Below are 26,399 nucleotides of genomic sequence, written 5' to 3'. Positions count from 1 at the left end.
ATTTTTAAGCTTATGTTTCTTGTAACTATAGAGAAAATAATCAACAGCTGCATATAAAGCTCAGACCACATAAAAGAACTTCACATTATTTGTATTTAATATTTGGATGTTAATTATTAAGTGTGGATCTTAAGCTGATTGTTTTGATTAGAAAGGACAAAGTACAACTCTTTCAATACTTTTAAATGAATGTTTTAAAATAGAGATTTTTCTCAGTTGTTTTGCACTGTATACATTTGATGTTCTGCAGGCAAGCTCAAAAGACACTGAACACCTTTATGCAGCAATACATCATCGCCTTGTGGCCTTGCGAAGCTTTGCTGAGCAAAAGCCAGATGCTCATCAAGGAGACACAGAGTCAGAAACAGCTTTTCAGCCATTAAACTGTGATAGTGATGATGAAGATGATGAAGAACTAAGTCAAGTGAGCAGCACTGGATCTGGTAAGTGGAGGTTTTGCTGGAAATGTGTAATCCTTTCAGGGCATTTGCTTAAAGTAATGAAAATCGGACCTTTTTTTATGTTGACTATAACTTTTATCTGATACAGATATCCCTTTTTCAAGTAGAAGTCAGGTAATTCCTTTTAGTATTTTGATTTTTTATTGTTAAAATGTAAGATTTTCCCAGCTAAAGCATCAACACATATTTATAGCCATGGAATACTCTTGACAAAAGTTTCAGGTTTAAGAAATTTTATATTATCAATCATTATCTATATGCTTTTTCAGTATGTTTCAGTAGAAATTACTAGGGATGTTGAGATACTGATTTTACCTTGAGTAAGTGAAGAATGAGTCCATTCACATCAGTGACTAGCTTGTTACTAAAAGCCTGCAGCACAACATCTTTATGAAGATATTTATTATGTCATGGTTAACTTTATTTAAAACATGTTCCTTGATTGTAACAACTAGCTCAACTAGGAAATCTGCAGGACAACATTTACACACCAGTTCTGCCAGCATTCTTCATAGCAAAAATGTAGATTTCTCAGAGAGAAAAATGCCACTAAAATAGGATATTAATGCCTTAACACTTCTTTTAATGCAACTCACAACAGGGATACAGTCACATTTGCAGACAGTAAGGCAGAAAGAGCTGTTAGACCAAAAAGCTCTTCTATCTCAGCAAAAGACAAGTCATATTTCTGGAGCAAATTCACTGCTCTTGCCAAACTGCCACAGGGGATACAGGAGCTTCTAATTAGGTGTGATTTTTCAACAGATGGACTACATCAGGCAACTGTGAGTTGTTGCTCACAGGATTTGTTTCCCTCTGCAACTAGGTAACATACTTCCTTATATTATAAACATTCCTTTCAACAACTCTTCATGAAGAATCAAGAAATGAACAGTAGCAGCTATAAGTACTGTTCTCCTAAGGGAAAACAATTCCCCTTTATCATTGAATCATAGAATATTCTGAACTGGAATGGACCCTTAAGGATCATTAAGTCCAACTCCTGGCCCTGCACAGCACACCCCCAGAGTCACACCATGTGTCTGAGAGCATTATCCAAATGCTTCTTGAGCTGGATAATGCTGTGAGCACTGCCCTGGGGAGCTGTTCCAGCGCCCAACCACCCTCTGGGGAAGAACCTTTTCCCAATATCCAGCCTAAATCTCCCCTGAAACAACTTCAGCCCATTCTCTTGGGTGCTGTCACTGGTCACCACAGAGAAAAGATCAGTTTCTGCTCCTCCTCTTCCCCTCATGAGGAAGCTGAAGACCCCTGTGAGGTGTCCCCTCAGTCTCTTCTTCTCCAGGAACAACAAGCCAAGTGACCTCAGCTGCACCTCATGCAGCTTCCCTAAACGCCCTTCACCATCTTGGTTATCCTCCCGATAGAAGGCAATACCAAACAGATATATGAGTTATATATTTATTTTGATTTGCAGAAACTTCTGATACAAATATTCAGATCGCAGCCACCAAAGATATTCTGAAATGTGTGAGGTGTTGAGTTTTTTTTTTGTCCTTTCAGTCTAAGCATCTGTGCCTCATTTATTCCAGTTTGTAACACCAGTTTTAACAATCCCTTTTCAAGCACTTATTTTAAAATGGCTTCTAGCTCTTCTGCTTATTTTAGTCTCTTCTCAGAGCCACAGGGTTTTAATTTGCACAGATTTCAGTTACTGGTATCCAAGTCACTCTCCACCTTCAGACATTCAATCTCACTCGTGACTGTCCCTGGAGCTCCCTTTTACTAAAATGGAAGAATAATAGGCCTTATGGGTTTTGGACAGGAAGAGGTCAGTTTTAAATATCTGCATACAAATGTCCATTTAGATACAAGAGAACAGATCGTGTTTTTTTTAAGAGCATTAGTTTTAACATTTTTATTTTCATTCTTTCATTTTCATTGAAGGGTGTATGTAAATAAGTAATCTTCATACTGATGTAACTCAGTCTCGGAGATTACCTCTCCTTAAGAAAATATAAATGTTAAGAAGCCTAAGTCCTCAGGAACTGTTTCTTTACAAGAGATATGAGAATTTACAAAATATGCCTGCATTTTATGTCATTCCATTCTATTTGTTTTTCTCACCACCCCCCCACCCCCATGGTTTTCTTTTCTTAATATAGCAATTTCCTTCTTGTTAAAATGAACTCATGCAGTTGCCTAGATGATGTATTTCATGACACTGTAAAAGGCATAAAAAATTAGATCTTTATTATCTTCATAGTATCTTCATAATGATTGTCTTTAGTGCTTGAGACTGAAGAAGAAAGCAAATATGATATACTTAGTAAGTGAATTATGGATGTTTAAGTGATTCTGAATATTTGCAAGACTGTTGTAGGCATTCCTTACAGAAAATTCTTAATCTACAGTATGTTAATGCCATATACAGACAATGTATAAGGTAGTAGAGATTTTTGTATGATTTCATGAGTTCAGTACAGACATTTATTCCAATATTTTTTAAAATTCCTAGTTGATTTGCTTTACTTTTCATAAAGTCCATAAAGAGAAATTTGCTGTGCCTGATATTTTTATCAGATCATATTTTACCAGTTACAGCCTAAATATTTTTACCAACAAAATGCTCTGTAAATCTCAGTGGAGAGAAAAAGAACAATTAACCTTTAAATAGATTTTGAGAGTGGATGGGGCCAATAAGTCTTTGGAAAGTATTTATCTTTTCCCTTTGCCTATAAAGTGAGCTGAGGAAGTGAATTTAGACTAAACAGTAAACTTCTTGGCTGAACAAATTCAGAGGTACAAGGGAGGTACAAGGACAGCACTGTCAGTAGGCAAAGAAAAGTGTTATGCATTACTCCTTATACTCCACCTCACTGATCTGAAATCTTGTCCTAACGTCATCCTGATTGAGGAATCATCTCTTTTGACTGAGGTGTCGTCTCTGTAATTTTATCTGAGAAGCTATTAGAATGAATTCAAAGATTCTGGAATCTAGGACTGCGTAAGTCCCAAGAAGTCTCTCCAAACCCAGCCATAGGCCTTACAAGAAAAATCACAGCATGCAAAGACATAAGAGTGTATCACAAATGGATCCACAAAGGTTTTCGAGACTACTGGTATTGAGAGCCCGTAGTCTCCAAACACCAGCAGTGTGTTGGTCCAGGAGCCAGACAGCATCCTAATAATAGAAATGCAGAAAAGCACATGCATTTGCAGAACAGAAGAATGTTTTAGGGACCCTTTCTGGTCCACTCTACATGTACTTCCATCTCAGTTTCATGAGGAGTCTCTCTTATGCTGCAGTTTATCATGATTTAAAATGTCGCAAGAGCTTTCTTTCTATTTTGCAGTAAAGTACTTTTAAACTTTTTTAAGGAACTGGCTCTTCAGCAACACCACAGTAACTCGTTAAAAACTGCTTTGTTTGGCATTTCTTGTCAATTTACTTTAAATTCTTCTCAGTTGTTAAGGATTCCAAACTATAAAGCTAACACACACATACCTAATGGTGATTAAAACTGAGGAAAAAGGAAAAGTTAAGAATTAACTTCTTTGTTGGAGTTTCTCTATTCTTTTCAGCAGGCACCAGTAATATCTAAAGCAAAGAAAAAAGACACTCCCATATCCCATAAATGCTCCCATATCAGGAAAGAGAAGGGGGAAGATCAGTTTTAATATTCTGACAAACACAAGCTTTCATTTCACTTGTAAAAGATTTTAAACTCTTGGTAAGTATTTAGGGGTGGCCAGATGGTAGTAGCAATTTTTAAGCAGATACTGTGAAGTGGTATTATGTGTCTGACATTATTAGTCAGTTCTACCTACTTTCTGCAGATGAGTCAAAGTCACAGAGATTACGCACCAAAACCACTTTCTCATAACCAATGAGCTGTTTGAAGGTATGTTGGATTTCTCACAGTTTTCTGAGCATCTGTAATGAAGTCTTAAAGCAGAGTGCCCTCCACAGAGTGAGATAATTTGCATCCTGGGTACATTGCCCTACCTAGATATCAGATTCCTTGGTGTTTTTTGTGCTTGTCTTTATTGACTTGGAGGGTCATAGGCTTCATTCATGATTCACATGCTCAAATATTTGTGAATTATCCTCTGTTATCTAGTTACCTATTTACCTAAACCAGGAACTGATCATATCCAAACTTTAACCTACTGCTTTGGTATTATGAAATGCTGGATTGTTTCAAAACATGAATATGCTCAAATAAGCAAGATTTTTTCAATAAATTCTTTTCCAGATCATTCGAGATGGAATCGCAGGCAGTCTGTTGTCTGCTCATGATATCTGCCAGAAGTTACAACAGCTCAGCTGGGAACTCATCTTCCCAAAATGTCTAAGCTGACTCATCAGCCCCTGGAGGGAGGAAATGAGATGCATATTACTTTATTACTTTTAAGTAGAGATTAATTTTAGAGACAGCTTAAGTTTAATTCATTGAGAAAGAACTTCAGATGCACTATTGAGGATTCTAGGCAGCCTGCTTTGCACTGAGCTGTGAATAACACCATGGCTTCCAATAGTCAAGAACTGTTACAAAGTCTTTCAATTTTAGAATTAAATATATTTAGATACATTATTAGAGTGAGGAATTTTATAGGGAATATGTACTTGTTCATCATATTGATGGATAATACCACATAAGCATGAACTAATAATATATGTGAACAGATATTTGTTACTTTTAATCTATTATTTAAAAGATACATTTGGAAAGTTTTAAATTTTGCTTCACTGAAAACATTTATTTAAAATTGTGTAGTAACATTCAGCATCCTGTTTGTAAGTACATGCAAGCAAAACCTAGGGTGGCAGTTTAGTATGACCAAGGCCTATAGAAACTAGCCCCTATAGAAACACCCCCTATACAAGGGGTTATATTTAATGTTTATTTTGAAAATATCTGGAGTGGTATACTTGCTGCAGAATTTTGTTTAAGGGAAAAGAACCATGATCTGCATCTTTCAGCTGTATGCACCAAAAGAATTCACCATGAAGAAGTAAAAGCCTGTTCTAAAGGCTATATCAGCTTTAAAATTTAAAGTGTATCTGCTTGCTCATGAATACCTTTCTAGCTGAACAAAACAAACACCTGCACTTGTGTACATTAATTGTCCATTTGATATACACAAATAAATGCATGCACAGTACAACAGGATATCTACATTAAATGTGTGAGATTATCTGAGATTATTTCTGCTTTAGCTGTTGCTATTCCTAACAGTATCATTCATAAGTATGTTACACATTCTCATGTGCACAATAATTCCAACAGTGGCCAAGACACAGTTGCTCTGTAGAAGTCATTCCAAAAATTAATGCCTTCTACATAAACATCTTTGTGAGAAAAAACCTCCAATTCACCTGTGAATCAAGACTTGCAGGGTCATCCATAAGCCCATGCAAAATAAGATGCACTACTTATGTTCCATGTTTTCATTCTGTCAAAATCAGAATTTGTCTGCAGTCTCTCCACTGCCACTTCCCTGATGTCCTGCACATTGTTTGTCATCCTCAGAGCTGAAACAATGTTCTGAAATATCTCATGTCCTTTTTATTAAGGTAATTGTAATGATTTCTCAATCTAAAAAGCTGCAACACACCTGATAAGTCAAGTTACAATTTAGTTTTCTCATTTGAACATGGTATGAAGTTGGAACAATACTAGTTTCTTCCTGAATTCTCAGTGCACTGCCAAGATTAGTATCCAGATGAAGCTGAAATAGTTGTACGGATTACACTGAATGTAATGGCCCACCAAAATTAGCACTTGTCTGACATTGATTTAGCATTTGGATTGGACAGTAAATTTAAGTGGAACTTGATTTCTGCCTTCAGGAAAAAGGAACTGCTTCCCAGCAGAGCACCTGTGTCAAACAGTGAAGCATGGGGATTCTCTTTGATTCCAGTCTGCCAATAACAAAAATATTGTTTCCATAATGAGCTGTACATTGTGTCCTTTGTTATCAGCCTCACTCCTGACCACAACAATATTTACATCACTGACCTTCATATTTCATTGCTGCAACTCATCCTCAGGGACAAAGCTCCATGTTATAAAAACTCAGGCAGTTGTAAAACACAGCAGCCCTATGTATTTAGCAACAGGTCATGGTAATATGTTTGCCCTGGAGTTCAGCTGGCTATGCGCTGAATGCAGAGTTTGATTTCAAAGTCTGTCCTGATAATCAAAGCTGTCTGTGGAACAGGATTTAAGCACCTCAGTGACACAATACCCCTCTAAATTCTACTACAGCTGTAAAATCCTTGGTAAATGAGGGAGGTTTCCAGGGCAGGGACAACAGAACTTTTTCAGACACAGGACTTAAACTTTGTAATTTGCTCCCAAAGCATACAGAAGAAGGTTTATAAATAAAAGCTATTTTGATCTGCCTCTTCCCAAGATCCTTAATGTATACACAAGTATACATATAAACACATACACTCATGTGCACACACACAAACATGAAGCTTCATCTCCCAAAAGCTAAGGAGGAGAAGAGATGTTTATTTTAAAGACATTGGATACTTTGGTAATAGAGGACAAAATTTTTGCTCTTTAAAACCTAATTATGTGTTCTGTTTAGTTTCATGGCACTAAAGTTCACTGTTCCTCAAGCCTGAAGGTACACCATTATGTAATGTATTAAATTGCTTTTAAAATGTAGTTTGTCATTTTATGACACCTGGAGAGCAATTTCTGCACCTCAACAATAAACAATTTCCTTACGACTTAAATTTCTGTGTAACTAGGAGTCTTATTTTGCATCCCAGTTAGAGCTTCCATTAATTAAGAGTACCATGCTGCAGAATCTCAAGCCTGCTTTCCTAAGGAAAGAATATGTAAGTGGTTGTGCATGCCATCCACCTATCTGTCAGACCCACACTGAGTCCACTGTTCAGTTTCAAAGGATTGCACAGGAGTTAGAATGCTCTAAGACAATTTAAATTCTTCATGAAGATTAGCAGTTGCTGAATGACAGAAATCAGAGAAAAGCATCCTTTGAGGAAAAGTTTTCAGGGTAAGATTGATATTTTCTGTGGTGCTGGTGGGCCTAAGTGGTGTTTTTCTGCTTCTGTACAAGCTGCAGCACTTTCTGGGAGGGAGGAGAAGCAGAGCATGGAAGCATGGGTCCTTGTGGCCTGAAGAGAGGTGACTCAGTATGAAACCCGTATGAGCCCATGTGAAACTAGACATGATTTTTTTCCCAGATAAAAAATCTATTTATGAGAAACCCCAGTGACTAATTTATATACATAAGGGATGTAGTGGTGGAAGATCTTATATATTCATACAGTAGTAATTTTCCCAAGGAGGGAAAAATAACAGTTCATAATAATATATTCTACTAAGATTAGGAAGTTCTAGCAGAATCCACTTGGATGGGACAAACTGAATGTCCTACTTTACATTCTGGAGGCATTTGTATCTCTTCATAAATCTTGTCCTGTCCCTCAGGTTTTTATGTCATGCTTTTTAGTGACCTCTGAAATAGTTTTGGCAGAGTGTATGAAGTTAAGAGTTAGGTAATATCTCTATTGAATAAATAAATACAGGAGAAACTTCTAGCACATCTGCTTTCACTGCTAGTGACAGCCAGTATGACATGGACAGGGAGGGAAAGAGCATCTTCATTTCCCTTAGATGGGTTTCAGAGGCCTTACCACGGGGCTATGCTGGCAGGAAAACTTAGAAAAAGCATGCACAGCCCATTCTACAGCAGTTACCTGTCTAAAAAGTGGACTTCAAATCAGAACAGTTTGTGTTTCTCAAACACTAAAATTATTCATACAAAATAAAGTGTCTACAGCTGTTTGAGCATATTCAAATTGCTTCTGAAATGTTGAAGTCAATTGTATTAGACCTCTTGAGGGATGGTGTAGTTTGCTTTGCATAAGTAAAGAGTGGGAAGAAAAGGAGAAAAATAAATCTCTGATAATTAAAATGTGTTCTAATGGAAGTGTGGACAAGAAAGCTTGCTCCTCTTTTTTTTTTTTTTGTGTTAAAAAAATCAGTAATTTGCATTTATAAGAATAGCTACACTTACTATGCTTTTCCTTAAGCTTCTTCCTTGATTTTGTAATTTGGAATTTCTGAAGCAAATTACATGACTAAATTACATGACTCAACTATGCAATCAGTGATGAGGGTACACATGTTGCAAGCAAAGTGCAAGCACACGGAGAGGATCTGGGATCAGAAATTCCATCAGACTTCACTTGCTAACACCTTCTTTGATGTGCCTGGTAGGACCCTGATGTGCTGCCTGAGTGACGCTCTCTAAGTGTCAGTCTGGAGTTTTCCTCTGGATTACCAGAATTAACAGCTGCGGTCAGCTGCTCTCAAAATCCGAGGACTTGGATTTATGAAATGTTACAGTGATGGTGTGTTTGCCTCGTCCCTGTGCATGCACCTCACACTGACAGCATCACCATTTTAAACATAAACAAACCACAAGCAATTTCTGTTACCAGTAGCACTGAGGGTCACAGAGAGTAAGTCGAGACAATGCAAATAATTGGGTAAGTTAATGATATACTAGTTATTAATTAAACTATCACAAGAAGGCATTATTCAAAGACTTCAAGAAAGAGTAGAAATGAATAGTTGTCCCAGATTGTAACTGCACTACAACCAACATATACATTCTTTTGGGAGGAAATAAGCTATATATGGAGATTATCTTATATAAAATGGCTGGCACAGTTGTGCATTGCCAGTTTTACAGCTAGTGAAATAGCTTAGGGAATAATTCATTGTTTATGTGGAAATTTTTCCAGTTACTTTGTTACACAGAATATTTTGTGTATTACATAGGTATTTTTTAAAGTTCACAGTATAACTTGAAGTATATAGAGCTGTCTAGTTTTTTATGGATTTGTGTCTTGAAATTTACATCATGTATTACAACTCCTTGGTGTCTAAAATGGGCATTTTTCTGAAGCATTTTTTAACTTCAGGCAATATTGAGGTATCTGTTTCCATGAAGAATTTTTAAACACTCTATGCCCAAAGCAAAGTTAGTTTTGGTCAGCAAGGGGTTCAGAAAGTTGTTACAGTAGAAATTTACTCCTAGTCCACATTTGTGTCCTACAAGGATACCACATTTAAATTCCTATATTTATTTGTTTAACTTTGAATTAATCTGTCCCCTAATCTACTGGGTATATTGTTTTAAAGTCATTGCAAATGAAGCATGAAGAGACATGTGATATGTCACAAACTGAACATATCTCAAAATAGGTAAAGGGTCATTTGACAGTATTGTGTGTCTTCTTGCTTTATATCAGGTGTATGCTCAAATCAAGAATTGTAGTGAGGGAGGGGTTAGTGTCTAATGAACATTTTGTAAGTAGGTCCATTTATAAAGTAAGATGCAAACTGTAAGTAATATTCAACAAACTGTATTTCATATGATATAGAAAGTTTAAATCCTTTTCCACAAAGACAATGGGGTATCAGACAATCTGCATACTCTGACAAAGAGCTAGCCTGTCAGAGACTTCCTTCTGGGAACTATAGATTAATCACTTCATAGCCCATGCTTCAGCATTGTTTCCAGATCTTTAATCATCTACTGATTTGAATTTACATTTTAAAATACGTATTTCATATTTTACGGTTATAAGCTTGCTGTGGGAATTAATTCAAAAGACCATAACATGATAATTGCATGATTTCAGAATAAAATACTGTTCCATATTCAAACTTTTGATTTTCAAAAATCAAAACAATTCAATATAAATAGGCAATACACAAAGCACAAAAATCTTAGAGGAGCAGCTAAATGGTCAATTAAGTTATAAAATAGATACCATTCAAAACAGAGTCATAAATTTTCGAAACCTCTTATATCTCTTAGGTCTCAAGGATGTTGTATTACCTATTGCTTTGTACAACCTTTAAGTTAATGGTTATACAGAATGAGGCATTTTCTGGTCAGCAAGGGAATTAGTTATGTTTAATTGGTTTCCTGGTAATCTGTTTTGTGATATTTTCCTTCAAGGCTAAGCTAATCAGTAGACAAAAAAAAATCCTCCTACCCACCAGCAAAGACTGGAGAGAACCTTTGTTTTGTGGGAAGAGCAGAATGGCTGCAACTATGCTTATTTCCTAAGACTCCTGGCAAAGCACTGTAGAGGAGTGCTGCATTGACAGGCAGGAGTTGCTGCTTCGATCCCTTCCCCCAGGGAAGATGAGAAACAAGGTGAGTAATGAGAAATGTCCAAGTGAAGCCTTCAGTGCAGAAGGACCGTCTGTGGCAGTCGATGCCTGCACATGCAGTTATTGATAATCATGCAAACCCCCACAGAATTTCTGGACAGCTTGCTTACAATATTAAAAAGTAACTCAGGATCGATAATTTATTTTTTTTTTTAACCTGGACTTGCCAGACGCTGTCTCGCAACGCTGCGGCCAGGTCCCTTCTGCCCTTCCTGACACTGGCATATGTCACGAAGACCAAAACAGGCACGGATAACAAAAAGAGCTTTTAAGCTACATGTATCTCACCAGCTCTGCGCGACCAGATGCAGTATTTAGCCCTTCTAAAACACAGCACGTGCTGTGTTTTCCCACCTCTCTGAATTATTTTCCGGAAGTTTTTTCCCGTCCCTCCTCAGTTTCCCAGGGAAGCAGGCCGGCGCCCACCGGGGCGATCCCACCTGACTTCCTTCCACCGCCTGCATGGTGCCGGCCCGCACCCGCTGCTCCAACGGGGTGAAGTGTCACCAGTAATGAGAGCACGGTCGCTGTCCCGTGGGGTGTGGGGAACACTGTTGAGGAACACTGCTTAGTCTCAGAATACTGCTTGGTCTCAGAATTCCTGTCTGTTCCCCCAAGTTAATGCACTAGTATCAGTTCGTATTTGCCTTTCTGCCGTGCTGTAAAGCTATCACAAAGGCCGAGGACAGGAGTAGCAACACGTGAGATTTCCGCACACGCGATCTAACACCAAATCATTTCTCCCTCTTTATCTCTTTTAACACTATCGCTGCCTCCCGGAACACTAGGAGCACTAGCGGGAGACTGATGGCATTGTCGCTGTCCTCTGGGACACAGGGGAGCACTGGACGCGCGGGTACTGGGAAAACACTCGGGGCACGGGAAGTACCGGGGGTGCTGCTGCTGAGCCCAGGGACACAGGGGAGCAGCGGGAAGCGCTGGGGACGCTGTCACTGTCCCCTCACGGCGGAGGTCGGCCCCGCACTCCTCACAGCGCCCGGGGGGCCGGGCGCGGGGACATCCACCGCGCGCAGCCTACGTGCCTCGCGCCCCGTCCCGCGCGCCACCAGGAGCCGGGGCGGGGCCAAGCAGGGGCGGGCGCGGGGGGGAGGGGAAGAGAGAGAGAGATATGTCTCCTCTACGCTTGCGCAGGCGGCGCTCCCCGGGGCGCGGGGCGGGGCACGCGGGCACGGCGCGCTGCGCCCCGGTTGGCCGAGGAGGGCGCAAGCGCCGGGGATAGCGCTCAGGCCCCGCTCCCATGAGGGGCGGGTACCCGGCGGCGCAGCTCGCTATTGGCGGGGCGGGCGGCTGCGCGCGGGGAAGGCGGGGCGGCGGGCGCGGCCGGGCCATGTGTGCCGGGCGCCGCCGCAGAGCGGCCGCAGCCGCCGCCGGCAGCGCCGCGCCCGCCCCGGGGAGCGGCGCAGAGCCCGGGAGATGTTCTCTTCTTGGGGCTTCCCCTGCGGCCGCCTCCGCGTCGCCGGCCGGGCGGCAGCTCGCCGCTCCCCGCTGCTCTGCCCGCGGACGGCGGCTTCATCCGCTCCGCTGTGGCTGCCGCTGCTCGGCGGCGCCCACCGGCGCCTACTCTCGCTCGGCGGGCTGAGCCCCTCCGCAGTGGCGGCGGCGGCCGGGCGGGGGGCGGCGGGGGCCGCGCCGTGCGGGTCGGGGGCGGCGGGCGGCGGGTTCCGGCCGTCGCGGGTGGCGGTGGTGGCGAAGACGACGCGGTACGAGTTCGAGCAGCAGCGGTACCGCTACGCCGGGCTCTCTGAGGAGGACCTGAAGCAGCTGGTGAGCGGCGGGAGGGGCCGGCGGTCCCGGACAGCGAGGGCGTTGCCGCGGGGCTGCAGCAGGGTCGGGGGGTACCCAGGGTGATGCTCGGCTCCGGCGAGGGATGACCGGGGTGATGCCCGACTTTGGAGAGGTTCCCGGGGTGGTACCCGGCTCCAGGGGCTCCGCCGGGCCGCTCTGTCCGAGTGTCCCTGGTGCTTCCCCGGGCCTTGGTGGGGCGGAGCCGGCGGCTCTGGAGGTGAGCGGGGTCGCGGCCGCTGTCCCTGGGGTCTGCCCCTGCTGCCGGCGGCTCTGCCCTCCCGCCGCTTCCCTCCCCAGCCCCCGATCCTGATGGAGCCGCCGAGCGGCACGGCCTGGAGAAGGGCACGAGTGGCGGCGCTGGACATTGATCGCTTGCAGGGTGCAGAGAGACTTGTGCAGTAAGCGTGTTTGGGTTTTACCCTCGGAGGGATTCCAGTGGCCCTCAGCAAACTGCAGTCTTTTTCTTACTGAATGAAGTATAAAGATTAGAGAAGTGCATGCTGTGGAAAGCACAATTTTGCAAAAAATCTCCTCTATGTCTTAGCATGGACAGATTCTCATTTCCTCCGTTTTTTTGCCTCATATCTTCACTCTATCCTTACATATTTTCCTCCATTCAGACAGCCACATCTCTCTCAGATCCACCCTTTTTTTTGCAGTTTTTAGAAAAGTATTTTTCTTTAGTCTCTAAGAAACCTTTAATATAAAGGTTCATTGCTGAAGGTATACTGAGGAAAGCAAGTGTCTCTGAGAGTTGATGTGTGCACCCAGTGTCTTGTTGTCTTCATCTCCATCATGCTCAGTGACCTCACTCATTTCTCCCTTTACCCGGTGGCTGTCTTCCAGTGTTCACCTACCACCAGTGGGCTGAAGGATGGTACCTGCAGGAGTTGCTTTGGCTGCCAGCATGATCTCATGCCATGTCATGAGATCATATTTTTATACCTTTATTTTGGATAAGTCCATTACATTAATTTGTCCACAGATTCGTTTGTGTCTGTCAAGTCTTTGGTCTCTTACAACTGGAGGTATTTTAGATCTCTGTTACTTTGCAATGTTTGGACTAAACTGGTACATGTGCTTATGTGGCAAGGACAAATGGCTGCACAGCCTTGCTCTGTAAGGAATCAGGGATAAAATGTACAGTATCTACAGCAATGTCTATGTGCTTCAGTTGGTCTTCTACCTCCTATGGAATTCCTGTCCAGACATTTTTTACATGTTTTGTATAGCTGTGTAGTTACAGTTCAACAAGTTGAATGTCAGTCTGTGTTAATTCTTGTGTAGCTTCCTGTTGCTGAGATGTCCCAGTACTTCCTTTCATACACTGGTTAGGGGGGAAAAGAGGTGTCTTACAGCTCAGCTGTAAAACTTTTTAGTGTGATTTAGCTGTTTGTGAGAAATTATTTCTTGTTGTTTAGTACAGAGGTTGTCCTGAGTGTGCAGTTAAGCCCAGGAGAAGCAGACCGGGTTTGTTTGGTCACTTTTCCCTAACTGCTTCTGTGCAGGCAGGACTGGGTCCCTGAATCAGTGAACAGCATTGCACATCCCTTAAGGTCTTCATGACTGGATGGTGTGGTAGCTGCAGTTTCTTTTATTGTGAGAATGCATATTTTGCATGATTGGTAACCTGTATTGCCCTCAGTATGCATTTTTAAAGAAGTAACTGTGAACTCTAGTGGGTGATTATAATGGTTGCAGAAACACCTTAAAGTTTGTCTTTTTGGAGAAACTTACAGATACACAATAATTCTTGGTATTTGTGACAGTTTAGAATTTCTTTTCTAGGACTGGTGCTTTTTAAATATCTACCTTTCCCCTTAAAATACTGCCTTGTGAGGAATTGCAGCAATAAAAGTTGGTGTCGCCAGGTAGACAAAGCCCAACTTGCCTAACTATGTGTGTAGCAATATTGAGTTAAGCTCCTGCTGTATGGGCAGGAATACAAAGATTTGTGCAAGAGCACATTGAAAAGGTCTTGCAGAATTTTTTGAAACAGAAAAAAAAGAGTAAAGGAATTATCCTTGCTGCCCATTTCTTTTTTAGCTAACCTGTAAAAATTTCAGTATTTGCGTTTGGCTGTGACTCTGGTCTCAGTTCTTTTTTCCTCAGACTGAGCCTAATGGCACCCTCACCGAATATGTTACGTGAAGGTTCAGAAGACTCTTATCCTCACCGCTGGGGAGATCATTTGTATCTGAGTGATTGCTGTGAGGTGTCCTTCCCCCACAGCGCCATTGTGGGCAGCTTGGGAACAGGATGCATTTTGCTCCCTGGTGTTAGCTGCAATCCATGTTCCCTGTGTCTCTGTTTCTCCTGGGGAGACTTTGGAAGCTGCTCCAAGGCAGCTGATCTCAGAAATGAGCTCAGGCTCACTGTCTTTGGGTTTGCAGGTCAGTTGAAGGGCCACACAGAAGGCAGGGTGAGAGCTGAATGCATATGAAAGCCTCAGGCTGGGATACAGGCAAAGAGTGAAAGCAAAAGAGCACAGGAGAGGTTTGGCTCCTGTGATGCTCAGAGCTGCTGGCTGACCCAGACCTGTTGGTGGTGGGGGTTGCATTGTAGGCCCTCAGGCTTGGGTGATCCTGGAGGAGGCTTGTACTCTGAGGGAGAAGCACAAAAGGAAGAGCATGGTGCTGTTATCCTCTGTCATGGACCTTCAGATGTCCACACACTGGCTATCTGAAATACAAAAATTCAGTTTCAAGCAGTGTTGGAGGTGTAGATTTGAGCAGCCATACCTGGGCTTGTTGCCTTGCCTGTTGTGAGCAGAAGAGATGTTTGCAAGTTTCTAGAAGATAGCTGATGTCTGTACTTGGAAACTTCAGATATCAGTATAGCACAATGAAAATTGGAGGCTTAATCAGTTCTGCCTGATCACCAAGACAGGCGAGCAGTCCTGAAGGTAGCTGTTTCAATGTGTGTTTATGTATTGAGGGTGAATATGCAGGAAGTAACTTAATGCAGGCATGATGGTGCCTTTGGGCACTCATCTTAATGAAATGAGATTTGTTTCATGTTTAAGGAGGCTGAAGATGAATCATTGGCATACACCAATATGTACTGAAATATTATACAGGTCATAGTATATGTCTTTATCTATGATGTACACAGTATAAATCACAGTATCCTCCAAGAAGCAGAATACCAGTGATGGAGGTGACTGGCTGACATTTCTTATAGGCCATAAAGGCCCTGGGCACCTGTAGCTTAAACCCTTCTGTGGCTTTACTTTTGTATGCTAAGTGGATACAAACACTATGAAATCTTGCAGAGTCAAGGCCGCAGGGTCACAGTTCCAGAACTCAAATATTCTTTCTCTGTGCAGACAGATATAGGAGAGGTAAAGAAGCAGTCCAGATAGCAGAAGAGCAAAACTAATGGTAGAAAGATGGAAAGCAAGCGCTACTTTTACAGGTCTACTAAATGCTGTCTTTGTTTTATGAAATTTAAGGGGCTGTTGGATTTCTAAAACTTGCAGTTACCAACTCTTAAGTTATACTAATCTTTCTTCCAAGTCCCTGCTAACAGTTTGCCTACCAGAAGTTACAGCAATTTGCATTTCTTGTGACGTAGCTTACTGGGATTGGCATCTAAATATGACTAGTTACAAAAATGAATGATCCAGTCAACTAGTACTGAAGGCTGCTACATGTTCTGTTTATTTCACTCTCAGTAAATCCATTCAGAGGAACCACCGCTGTTGTCCTTACATAAACTAAGAGAATATAATGCCCCAGTAATAGATCTTGTTTCCTGACTTCTGGGTTTTGTTTTGTTTGATAGTGCAGATGTGATAAGTTGCTGACTTCTCACAGCTGTAAGGTATTTAGGGAAGGTGAAAATTTTACCTGTCCAAATACATTTCGTACACAATTCTAATTATCTTTGAAAATGTCTTGTCATATGAAATGTTATTTGTCTTGGTCTTAGTTGCAAGGAGGTCGTTCAGTGTGGTCTAGAGTTGATATTCTGTTGTGGCTGGATTATGAGTCTTTATTTGGAGCAGGAAGGGAGAGCAAGTTGGAGGTTTAGAACAAGTTTTGCCTCTTTTGGACCACTGCAGCTAATTGCTAGGGGTGGTAATCTCAGTGATGTGAAGTTCATACAGCTTTATAGAAAACTGGTGTCTGGGTAGGGAAGAGGTAACCTGTTGTCAGGATATTGTCTCCCCTGAATGCGGTCAGTATGAACTTGCACAGGTGATGAATGTGGCAGCAGCAACATCCTGGGCAGGGCTGGCCAGGAAGGAAGGAAGGAGTGTTGCCCAGCAGGTAGGTGAGCTTCAGCTGGGGCTCCTGTTGTGTGCCAAAACAACCCCGCAGAGCTGTGGGTGGGGTCTGGGGGGTGTGTGCAGCAGGACACTCTCCTCCCACCCTCCTGCTCCTAATTTACATGTGTACAGCACCAGTTGTTGCTAGTCCATGCAGTAAAGTTTTCATGCCTCTTAGAAAATTCCTTCTTGTGGGAAATGTACTCTTTTACCTCTAACTTGATAGATGATGGATTTTTGGTTTTGATTACAGAAAAAAATTCTCTGCTATTTTTTATATTAAATAGTATCCCTTTCAGTATCACTTCTGAATTACTTTTCCTGATTACTAGTGTTACAGGCTTGTAACTCTCATACCACCACCTGAAGATACAGTTTTGGAAAATATCCAGGCATTTTGTTCTTAGATTTCTCGTTTAGAAGACTGGGCCTCAATGCTGATGCCTGTGATCCTCTCTTATTTAGAAAGTAGTCAAATATTTTCAGAATACTGTGTTTTGCAAATGCAAAGAAGGCAGCAGAATGAAAAAGCACTATGCAAACTTCAAAGTTCAACTGAATTGTAATTTTAAAATAAAATCTAGTAATTTAGTAGACAACTAAAAAAAAAGTTGCTTTTCTGAAAATCAGTAAGTATGAGGGCAGTTAACCCTGTGTCCTCTTGTGGATCCATATGTACAGGGTATATTTAAAGTAGTGTTTTAAGTAAAAACTTCCTTAATGAATGAGGTGATACTGTGAAGTTTTTCATTATTCTGTTGAATTCAGACTGCCCGTCTCTTCTTACCTTGTAATGTGAATTTTTTCAGTGGATGTTCTTTTACAGAGCACATAAAGTGTTTTAAAGCTGTTAGGACTCTACTATTCTCTACCTTATCCTGAAAAGAGGGAGAAGTGCTAACTCCCTTTAGTGAATTGAAGCATACAGAATTCAAGACACAGATTATATTCCACTACAATTACATAAAGCTAAAGACTTCTTTTTTTTTCAGAAATAAAATTTTTGAACTAATCCACTGGAAACTGAGATGTGTGCAAATGCTTCTCAGGTTACATGGACATGGTGTTCATTTGTTTATCTTTACCTTTGAAATTTGATATATTTGCATCAGTGTTAAGTCACTGTACTGGCATCTGCTTTATTAAATTGTTCCTCACGTGTTATTATTCTGAGAGGGGTCTGGAAAATGATGGAAACAATTAAATGTGATGGAGTAATTCTTTTTTCCATACAATTTGTTTTTCCAGTATATCATTCAAGTATACTCAGTTGCATATAGCAAATAGATATAAAAGTAGGGCATTTCAGTGTAATTCACCTAAATTAAACTTCTGGGACTGTATCACCAATCATACTATGCTGTATACAGCTGAAGAAGGCTACTTCATGGAAGTGACTTTAATGCTGGCTTTAAGTACTTCATTAGTTTTGATTTACAGCATCATGTTGGTGTTGTGCTGTATTAATGAGAATGATTGGATTACACAGGTTTTCTTAGAAATCTTTTAGTGAAGAAAGCAGTTACCACTGTTTATAGTTAACAAAACAATTTGCTCTGCCTTAGCCTTTGAATTGCAAACCACTATGTGTATTCCTCACATGTGGTTAAAATGACAATAATGCTTTAATGTGGTGGATGAACAATTAGAAAACAGTTCATGGCATTTTAACTTTTTTTCATGTATGCATCAAACTCTTGTCCTAAAACAGCATTTCTGTAAAACTTCAGGACCATAATGTTGCAGTTAAATCAGCTATTACAGAAGTAATGGTTTATAAAATGCTACAATATCTATACTTCATAGTCATTATTCTACATAATAGATACATTAGAATACATTAATGTACAACAGCATTTGAAGGCTTGCTGTGATGGTGTAATGGAAGTGAGTGGTCTAAATTACTGAAGAAGAAAGTGAGGAAAATATAAGGAAAAAATATTCCTAGCTGAAGTAGTCCTCTGGACTTCTGCAGTGTGGGGGGTGGTGCAGTAAACTGCTGCAAACTAGGGAATTAGCCAGGAACAATACTGGCAAAAATACCGAGCAATTGACAGCAAGTTAGTAAATCAGTCCTAGTCAGGTAACTTCAGCCTTCTGGCCTTTCTTGTGTGGTAAGAACTGACTTACTGATTGGTTAATTTAGCACATTTTTTTGAAAGTAAGTGGCTAGAGACTGTATAATCTGTAATAATCCTGGGAAGGGTGGATGAATTGGATTTAATGCTATGGCTTGCAGCTCAACAGCAGTTTGTATTGGAGAACTTGTTTTGTGTTCAAAGCCTTATGGGAGACTTAAACCTGAGCCTTGGTACTTCTGATCCACTGTAGGAGCTTATTTCAGGAACCTGATTGGTTTCTCTGGTGCTTACTCATTATTAAAGCCTTCCTGTAAACAATGCATTTATGGATTAGATTTTTTTAGCTAATAAATGATCAGAAGCCAGTGCATTTAAAGTTCAATCAGAGCCTGCAGCTGCCCACTGAGTCTGGTTGTAAGGTTCACTTTAGAGAGAGTTTCAGGGCACTTGTGCAAGTGTGAATGAGCTAGACTGCAGGGCCTTAAAGGAGCTGGGTGTCCCAAAATGGGTTAATCCACTGTATTGCTGTACACTGCAATTGCAAACTGTACTGCCAACAGAATTCTACTGAAACTGGCCCTGTTGATAGCAAAAGGTTGAGTGTATTGGGTTTGTGTGGCCAGGTTTTGGCAGTGAGGAGGACTGCAGCTGTGGCTCCCATAAGAAACTGCCAGAAGCTTCCTCCATGTCTGACAGCTGATGCCAGATGGATCCAAGATGGACCCTCAGCAGCACAGGTCAAGCCATTTAGAGATGGTAGTGTCATCTCAGTTGGTAACGTATTTAAGAGGGGAAAAAAAATTACTGTGCAAATGTAATTGCTCTCAGAGATGAGAGAAGTGAGAGAGTGTGAGAGGAGCAGCTCTGCAGACACAGGTCAGTGAAGGAGGAGGGGCAGGAGCTGCTCCAGGCCCAGAGCAGAGATTCCCCTGCAGCCCCTGGTGCAGCCCTGGGTGAGGTGCTGTGCCCCTGCAGGCCCTGCAGGCCCAGGGGGGAGCAGAGATTCCCCTGCAGCCCCTGGAGGAGCCACAGCAGAGCAGCCGGGTGTGCCTGAAGGAGGCTGGGAGCCCATGGGAAGCCCGTGCTGGAGCCGGCTCCTGGCAGGAGCTGTGGCCTGTGCAGGGAGCCCCTCACTGGAGCAGGCCCCTGGCAGGAGCTGTGGCCTGTGCAGAGAGCCCCTCACTGGAGCAGGCTCCTGGCAGGAGCTGTGGCCCCAGTGTGGGCCCACAGTGGAGCAGCCTGTTCCTGAGGGACTGTACCCTGTGGAGGACCCAGACTGGCGCAGTTTGTGGAGAACTGCAGCCCATGGAAAAGAATTTATGCTGGAGAAGTTTTTGGAAAATCTCCTGTGGATATCTCCAGCCCCCAGGCTGGAGCAGGGGAAAGAGCTCCTCTAGTTGAGCAGAGACCAAAATGACTTGAGACAAACTGACTGTATCTCCCATGCTTATGTCCCTGTTCTGCTGATGGGAGGAGGAGGGAGAGCTGGGACAACTGGAGGGATGGAGGGAAGGTGTTTTTAATATTTGTTTTACTTCTCATTATCCTGCCCTGATTTTGATTCATAATAAATTCAGTTGATTTCCAAAAGCTGAGTGTGTTTAGTCTGTGATGGTAACTGGTGAGTATTCTCTTCCTGTCATTATCTCAACTTTGAGCCTTTCCTTACATTTTCTCTTTCCTATCTCATTGTGAAGGGGTTGTGATAAGAGCAGCTTTGGTGAGCAACTGGCATCCAGCCAGTCAGGGTCAATGTGCTACATTAAGTCAGTGACTTGGCAAAGGTCGTTATTGAATAAGTCTGGAATTTTTCAGTAAATACTTAAATTTGACCAGTTTTTTTTTTTTTCTAAATATGGTTGCCTTACTGTCTTGAGTCTTTATCTATAGCCAAACTATATGAGATCTGATAATGCATTTACTATTTCTAGTGCAGGAACAATTAGACCACATTTCCTCTTTTAAGAAGTCGGGCAACTTCTGTGAAAGGAGTAATATGAAGGATCTCTCTCAGACTGTCTTCACAGAAGAGGTTCTCTAGCCCTCTGATCATTGTGTCTCTCCTCTGTGCTGGCTCCAGCAGGTCCCTGTGGTTCCTGTGCTGCGAGCCCAGGGCTGGATGTAGTGCTCCAGGTGGGTCTCAGCAGAGCAGAGCAGAGGGGCAGAATCCCCTCCCTGCCCTGCTGCCCACGGGGCTCTGGGTGCAGCCTGGGTCCATGGCTGGTCTCAATCACTTCATCCCATAGCCAGTATTGGTACTGCCCCAGCCCAAGTGCAGCACCTTGCATTTGGCCTTGTTGAATTTTGGGGGGTTTGTACAGACCGAGCCCTCAAACCTGTCAGGGTCCTATGGATGATGTCTCCACTCTCCTGTGTATCAACTGCACCGCGCCTTGGTGTTGTCAGCAAATGTGCTGTCACTGGTGTGAATACAGTCAAGTACAAATGGTACTTACTTCCTGCTATAAATCGAGGGCAGGTGTGCTGTGCTTACTGTGAGTGTCATGTCCAGACCTGGATATCTGTTGTGTGCAACCACCAAATTCAGCTTCCCCATCAGTTCAGCTGATGGCTGGTAAAAACGCTAACCATTCAGCATTGTGGTTCAAGCTTGCTCTGCCTGCCCTAGGAGACCCTTTTCTGTGGGACACTTGAAATGTGTCTCCAAGGTACAGATTCCTGTTGGGCAAGTTCTGCTAAGGCTAGCTCCTCAGCTTATCTGTTTTATTGTTGGCATTTTATTATCTAAGATTCAGAGGCTGCACCATGCTTTAATCCTATGTACTCGTATGTGGATTACTTTTGAAGCTTAATATTTCATTAGAGCTCCTAAGAAATCCAGAAGTTTAGTGTGTGCGTGACCTTTTAGGAAAATTGCATTTGTTTTTAGCATGACAGATCAAGCTTTGTCTTAACTAGTTAGCACCAGAACAGGATAATTACTTGCCTGTAGATTGACAGTCTGACTTTGATAGTTAAGGAAGTTTTGATTGAAAGTCAAGTTTAGTCAGGAATGCTAAGAGAAATGTATGGCTTGAAACATGTCCTTTATTCAAAGCTGTTCTAGTTCTAACGTTAATGTATTGAGAAAAATTTTTTTCTATAAGTCTGTCAAAATCTTGTTTCTTTTAAGCAGAGTAAAAACTGAACACTATGTCTGTACTTGGGACACATGGTTAAATCTCAAGGGACAATTTCTGAAAATACAGGACTTACAGTGCCATACTCTGCTTAGAAACAGATTATGTTAGTGCTCATTGTATTTTTATCTTGAGGTTAAAATTCAAATTTTTGCTATTCAGCTGTTGATCTCTAAATATGTTTGTATTATTTTGTGGTTCTTTCTGTAGAAATCAGGTAGAAGCAGTGATCTGTTCTTGTTTTCCAGCTGGGGTGCATGTGTGGGCAAGTTCATTGTGGAAATTTGAGAGAGTAATTGTTTCTAGATCTATGCTTTTTGTTGTTAGGGTTTAGGGGGGGTTTTTTGGACTTGTTTTTTTTTTTCCTTCTTCTTCTTTCTAGTCAGACATTTAGTTTAACTCCTCAGTGACCAACCATTGTAAAACAAGTGATTGGTATTAACTCCACCCTGGTGCAATTTAGGACTGCATGAACGTTAGTGCTGTAATTTAAGCATAAGCCTAGTAATGAGAGTATATATGCATACACATAAAGCCAAAGTACATTGGAAAAGTTCCATTTAACCTTACTGGATAAGTCCAGAGGAGGACCACAAAGATGGTGACGAGGCTGGAGCACCTCTCCTGTGAAGACAAGACAGTTACAGCCGGAAAAAGAGAAGGGTCTGGGGAGAGCTTAGAGCACCTCCTTGTACCTGAAGGGACTCCACAGGAAAGCTGAAGAGGACCTTTTGTCAGTGAGTGTATTGATAGGATGAAGGGAATGGCTTTAAGCTGGAAGAGGGAAGATGAGCAGCTTGGCTGTTAGGAAGGTAGTGAGGCTCAGGCCCAGGTTGCCCAGAGAACTTGTGAATGCACCATCTGTCAAAGTGTCCAAGTTTGGATTGGATGGAGCTCTAAGGAACCTGGTCTAGTGAAAGGTGTCCTTCTCTAGAACAGGGTGACTGGGTCTAGATCATCTTTAAGGTCCCTTCCAAACCAAATCACTCTGTGATTCTGCAAGGATGAGATGCAGAAGGTGCTCAGTTGACAAATTCACTCCAGACAATATCCATGTTACTGTATTAAGCGAACATACTCTTTTATCCTTATGCTTAATAAGCAATGCCAGTAGGTCTCAGTCTTTTCATTTCCCGTTTTCTAAATCAAGAGTCATAATCCACATATGTAGACAACAATGGGTATTCTGATGTTTCTTGGCTTGTGTTGGCTTCTGTATTTGTGTCTAGAAGCCTTGTCCTTGCTGTGCAGCATTGTTCCTGCAGGGCAAACATTACTAAAGGACAGCAGGCCCACAATTTAAACCAAATGAGTTGGGACTTGCCAGAGGTACAGGCTTAGACTACAGAAGGAAGGCTTATTCTTGCATTTTATTTTGTGTAGTATTAAGGTCAGATTAACAGGCCTAATACTAAATCAGAGATTCCTCCAAAGGGAGAAGAGCTTGAAAGTTGTCTTAATGCAGAATCTAATACCTCTGTGCCTTTTTGAGGAGTCAGTTGACAAAAGCCAAGCCTGGCATAGGTTTGGGGGCCTGTTTTATGATTGGGCTTGAGAGCCAGGCTGTCCTTGTGCTGTCTGTACATCCCAAGTGTCTTCAAGCTCTTTAAGGAGATGATCATGCACACAACAACTGGACTGCCTGATCTTTGTCTTCAGCTCTTTTGAAATAAAAAGCAGGTGCTGCTCTCAGTTTGGTCTTACGCTTTGCCCTGAGTTCAAACCCCTTTCCAGCAGCAGCATTTGTCATAGTCTTAGAGTGGCACTCTGGTGTTGGATATGAGGCAGGAGTAGAGGCAGTGAAATACAGGTACATCTGTCTGAACACCCTTTTCACTGTGAGGGTGACTGGACACTGGCACAGTTTGCCCAGAGATGGGGAAGAGGCTCCATCTGTGAAGATCTAAAGCCATCCAGATCTGGACAGATGGCCCTGCTTGAGGTTGGGGTTGGACCAGAGGTGTGTTCTAGCTTCAGCCACTCTGTGATTCTGTGCTTCTGACCACAAGGACTGTAGGCACTTCCCTGGTTTTTTGGAGTAGTGGAGTGAGAGCAGCTGCCGATTAGCATTCCTGTTGGATATACTTGACTGTGGTCAGGCTCAGTTGGGCTTCCCTTTTGTCAGTTCTTAGATGAATGAGCTTGCAAGTTATCTCTGAACACAGAGAATGAGGCTGGAGATGAACAGACTGTTGTAATCTCTGGAGAATCTTTTGCGAATCAGGACAATTTAATAACTCCATAAATGTAGCACAGCCATTTAAACTAAAGGGCCCAACTTTTCATTTTTCTTGCTTAGTAATGTGTGCTTACTTGTTGTAGATCTAAAGTCAAAGAGGAGATCTACACATTCAATGCCTGTTCTACAGTGCTGCTGAAATGGTTCATCCAGTTGTCAGAATACTGATAGTTCATTTGCTGAGCAATCTCTTCTGTTTTCTGAAGCTGTTGATGGAATAATTTAACTCAACTATGGTAAATGTTCTGTTCCATAGCAATGGCGCTACTCATACCTCTCCTTCCTGGTGATGCCAGGGAAATGCTAGCTGTTGGCTTGCCACTGATGTTGATGGCTTAAAAACCTGCAAATGATCACACAGAGAATATTACATTGTTATTGTTCAGAGATAAAAGCTTTCTTCCATCAAGTTGAAAGATAGCATGCTGACAAATTAGGCAAATAAATGAGGTACATAAAATTGCAAGATGGAGTTTGTGGTTTCTATTTTGTGGGGAACTAACAGCAGCCTGAAAAAAGTGTGCTGTTACAGCAGTCTGCTTGTCAGGTGCTTGTTTCATTCACTGCAGATACTTCTAGAGGAACCTGATTTTAGTAATGGTGTTTTTTGGAAATTGTTTGATTGTGGATTTCTTGTTCTTGTGGTAAGGCAAGATGGGTTTGTGCTTTGAATGTGCAGTTGAAAATTATTTTAGCAAATTACATCTATGCAGCTCAGCAGCAGGTGTCTATGGGAGGCAAATACCTTCCTTTTTCCTTTCTGCCTTTTCCTTTCCCCTCCAAGTGGATGATGGGGGGCTGTCAGCAGGCTGGCAATGGTTTGTGCTTTAACTAGCAGAGCCCTGTGTAATCTTTCACTCCCCAGAGCCCACAGGGTTTAAGTTCCCAGTGCAGCACCAGGGACTCTGCAGGCAGGACCAAGAGGTGTCTGGGGTACACAGGCATTGTATCTCAGGAGTAGAAACAAAGGATTTAAGTGTGTGAGTCAATTAATGGGACATAACACCCTGTATCCCAGTAAACCAATGTGAGCAAGCCTTGGAAAAACCTGTAATATTTATCTGGATGTTTTCTGATCATCCACATACCTGTGTGTGTGATCATACATAGCTGGCAGGCAGCTGCTCTCTTCCTTTAGTGCTGTTGATACATCCAGGCGGCCTGTGAGTCTCTGTTGGAAGTGTTTTCCTGATCCTAGCTCTAAGACCACCTAAAGATTTTCTTCCTGCAAGTTAATTGCCAATTGTAAATATACTGAGTGGAACAGCAGTGCACTTCCAGAGCAGGCAGTTACATCCTGGTCTGTAACTACTTTGGTGCTGAGTCTATCTTATGTGCTTAGCTCATGGTTGGATGTCTTGACATGAATGGGTGTCAGATGAATAAAGATTTCGTTTCCTGGGTATTGGAGTGTGGTTGACTTAACTGTCATATCCTGACAGTCCTCTCCCCTTCTCTGTGGAGTTGAGAAGTCTATGAAAATGGGATTAGACAAGGCTGTCTGGCACCACTTTCTCTTGGAATGAAATAAAACTTCGAATAAAGGCACTTGAATAAATTGCTGGAAGTAGCTGTTTAGCGCTTCTGGCACAGATGAATTCCTCTGGACAAACTCTAGGAGAAGTTCTGTTTTTCTGATGATAAATTAGTTTTAACTGTTCAGGGAAAAGGAAGCAGTGACAGTATAATTGTGGAATAGTTCAGGCTAGAAGGAGCATCAGGAGCTTGCTGCTCAAAGCAGAATCACTTTCACTGTGAGTGTATTTATAGACTCCTTTTGCCTAACATCCTTTGCACCCTCTTTCTTTCACTTTCTTTATCTCTATGTGCACACATGTTTGGCAGTATCAGCCCCAGATGAGGCCCCCTCGCTGCTAAATAAGATAAGGAACATATGGTGACTGAATTACTCGCACAAAAACTTGTTGCCAAACTAATCTGCAACAAGTCAGTAATCTCACATGCCTGCTTATGACTGTATCTGTATAAACTGCAAAATGTTTCTGTGGTCTGAAGAGTGTGTTGAGATTAATTAAGTATTCGAAGTCTCCATTTTCCAGGAAGGATGAGACTAGAATGCACGTACAGAGTTCGTCTTGTTATTATTATCAACTTGTTTAACAAATGTGGTGTAAAACCCAGGGAACAGTATCAAATGTATTAGGTAGTTTGTCCTTAAGCTTTTTTTGATCCA

The 26,399-nt window shown here is 42.0% G+C and overlaps 2 protein-coding genes across 5 annotated transcripts in view; both read left to right on the top strand.

Moving 5' to 3' along the window:
- RANBP3L (RAN binding protein 3 like) overlaps window positions 1-7,816 on the top strand; it is a 33,358-nt gene extending 25,542 nt beyond the window's left edge. Inside the window, exons 14-16 of one of the 3 annotated variants that reach the window (XM_074532666.1) lie at window positions 251-443; window positions 4,263-4,327; window positions 4,682-7,816. In XM_074532666.1, coding sequence (XP_074388767.1) covers window positions 251-443; window positions 4,263-4,309 — 240 coding nt within the window. In that variant the 3' untranslated portion in view covers window positions 4,310-4,327; window positions 4,682-7,816. The remainder of the gene's footprint in view (window positions 1-250; window positions 444-4,262; window positions 4,328-4,681) is intronic. The other 2 variants (XM_074532664.1, XM_014268331.3) reach the window with 2 other exon arrangements.
- Window positions 7,817-11,821: 4,005 nt separating this feature from the next.
- NADK2 (NAD kinase 2, mitochondrial) overlaps window positions 11,822-26,399 on the top strand; it is a 32,328-nt gene continuing 17,750 nt past the window's right edge. For both annotated transcript variants that reach the window (XM_005488804.2, XM_014268310.2), the window contains exon 1: window positions 11,822-12,451. In XM_005488804.2, coding sequence (XP_005488861.1) covers window positions 12,101-12,451 — 351 coding nt within the window. In that variant the 5' untranslated portion in view covers window positions 11,822-12,100. The remainder of the gene's footprint in view (window positions 12,452-26,399) is intronic.

Source organism: Zonotrichia albicollis, chromosome Z (genome assembly GCF_047830755.1).
Source record: "Zonotrichia albicollis isolate bZonAlb1 chromosome Z, bZonAlb1.hap1, whole genome shotgun sequence".
Lineage (NCBI taxonomy): Eukaryota > Metazoa > Chordata > Aves > Passeriformes > Passerellidae > Zonotrichia > Zonotrichia albicollis.
Note: the sequence above shows the minus strand (reverse complement) of the source record. Positions and strands in the feature narration are given on the sequence as shown.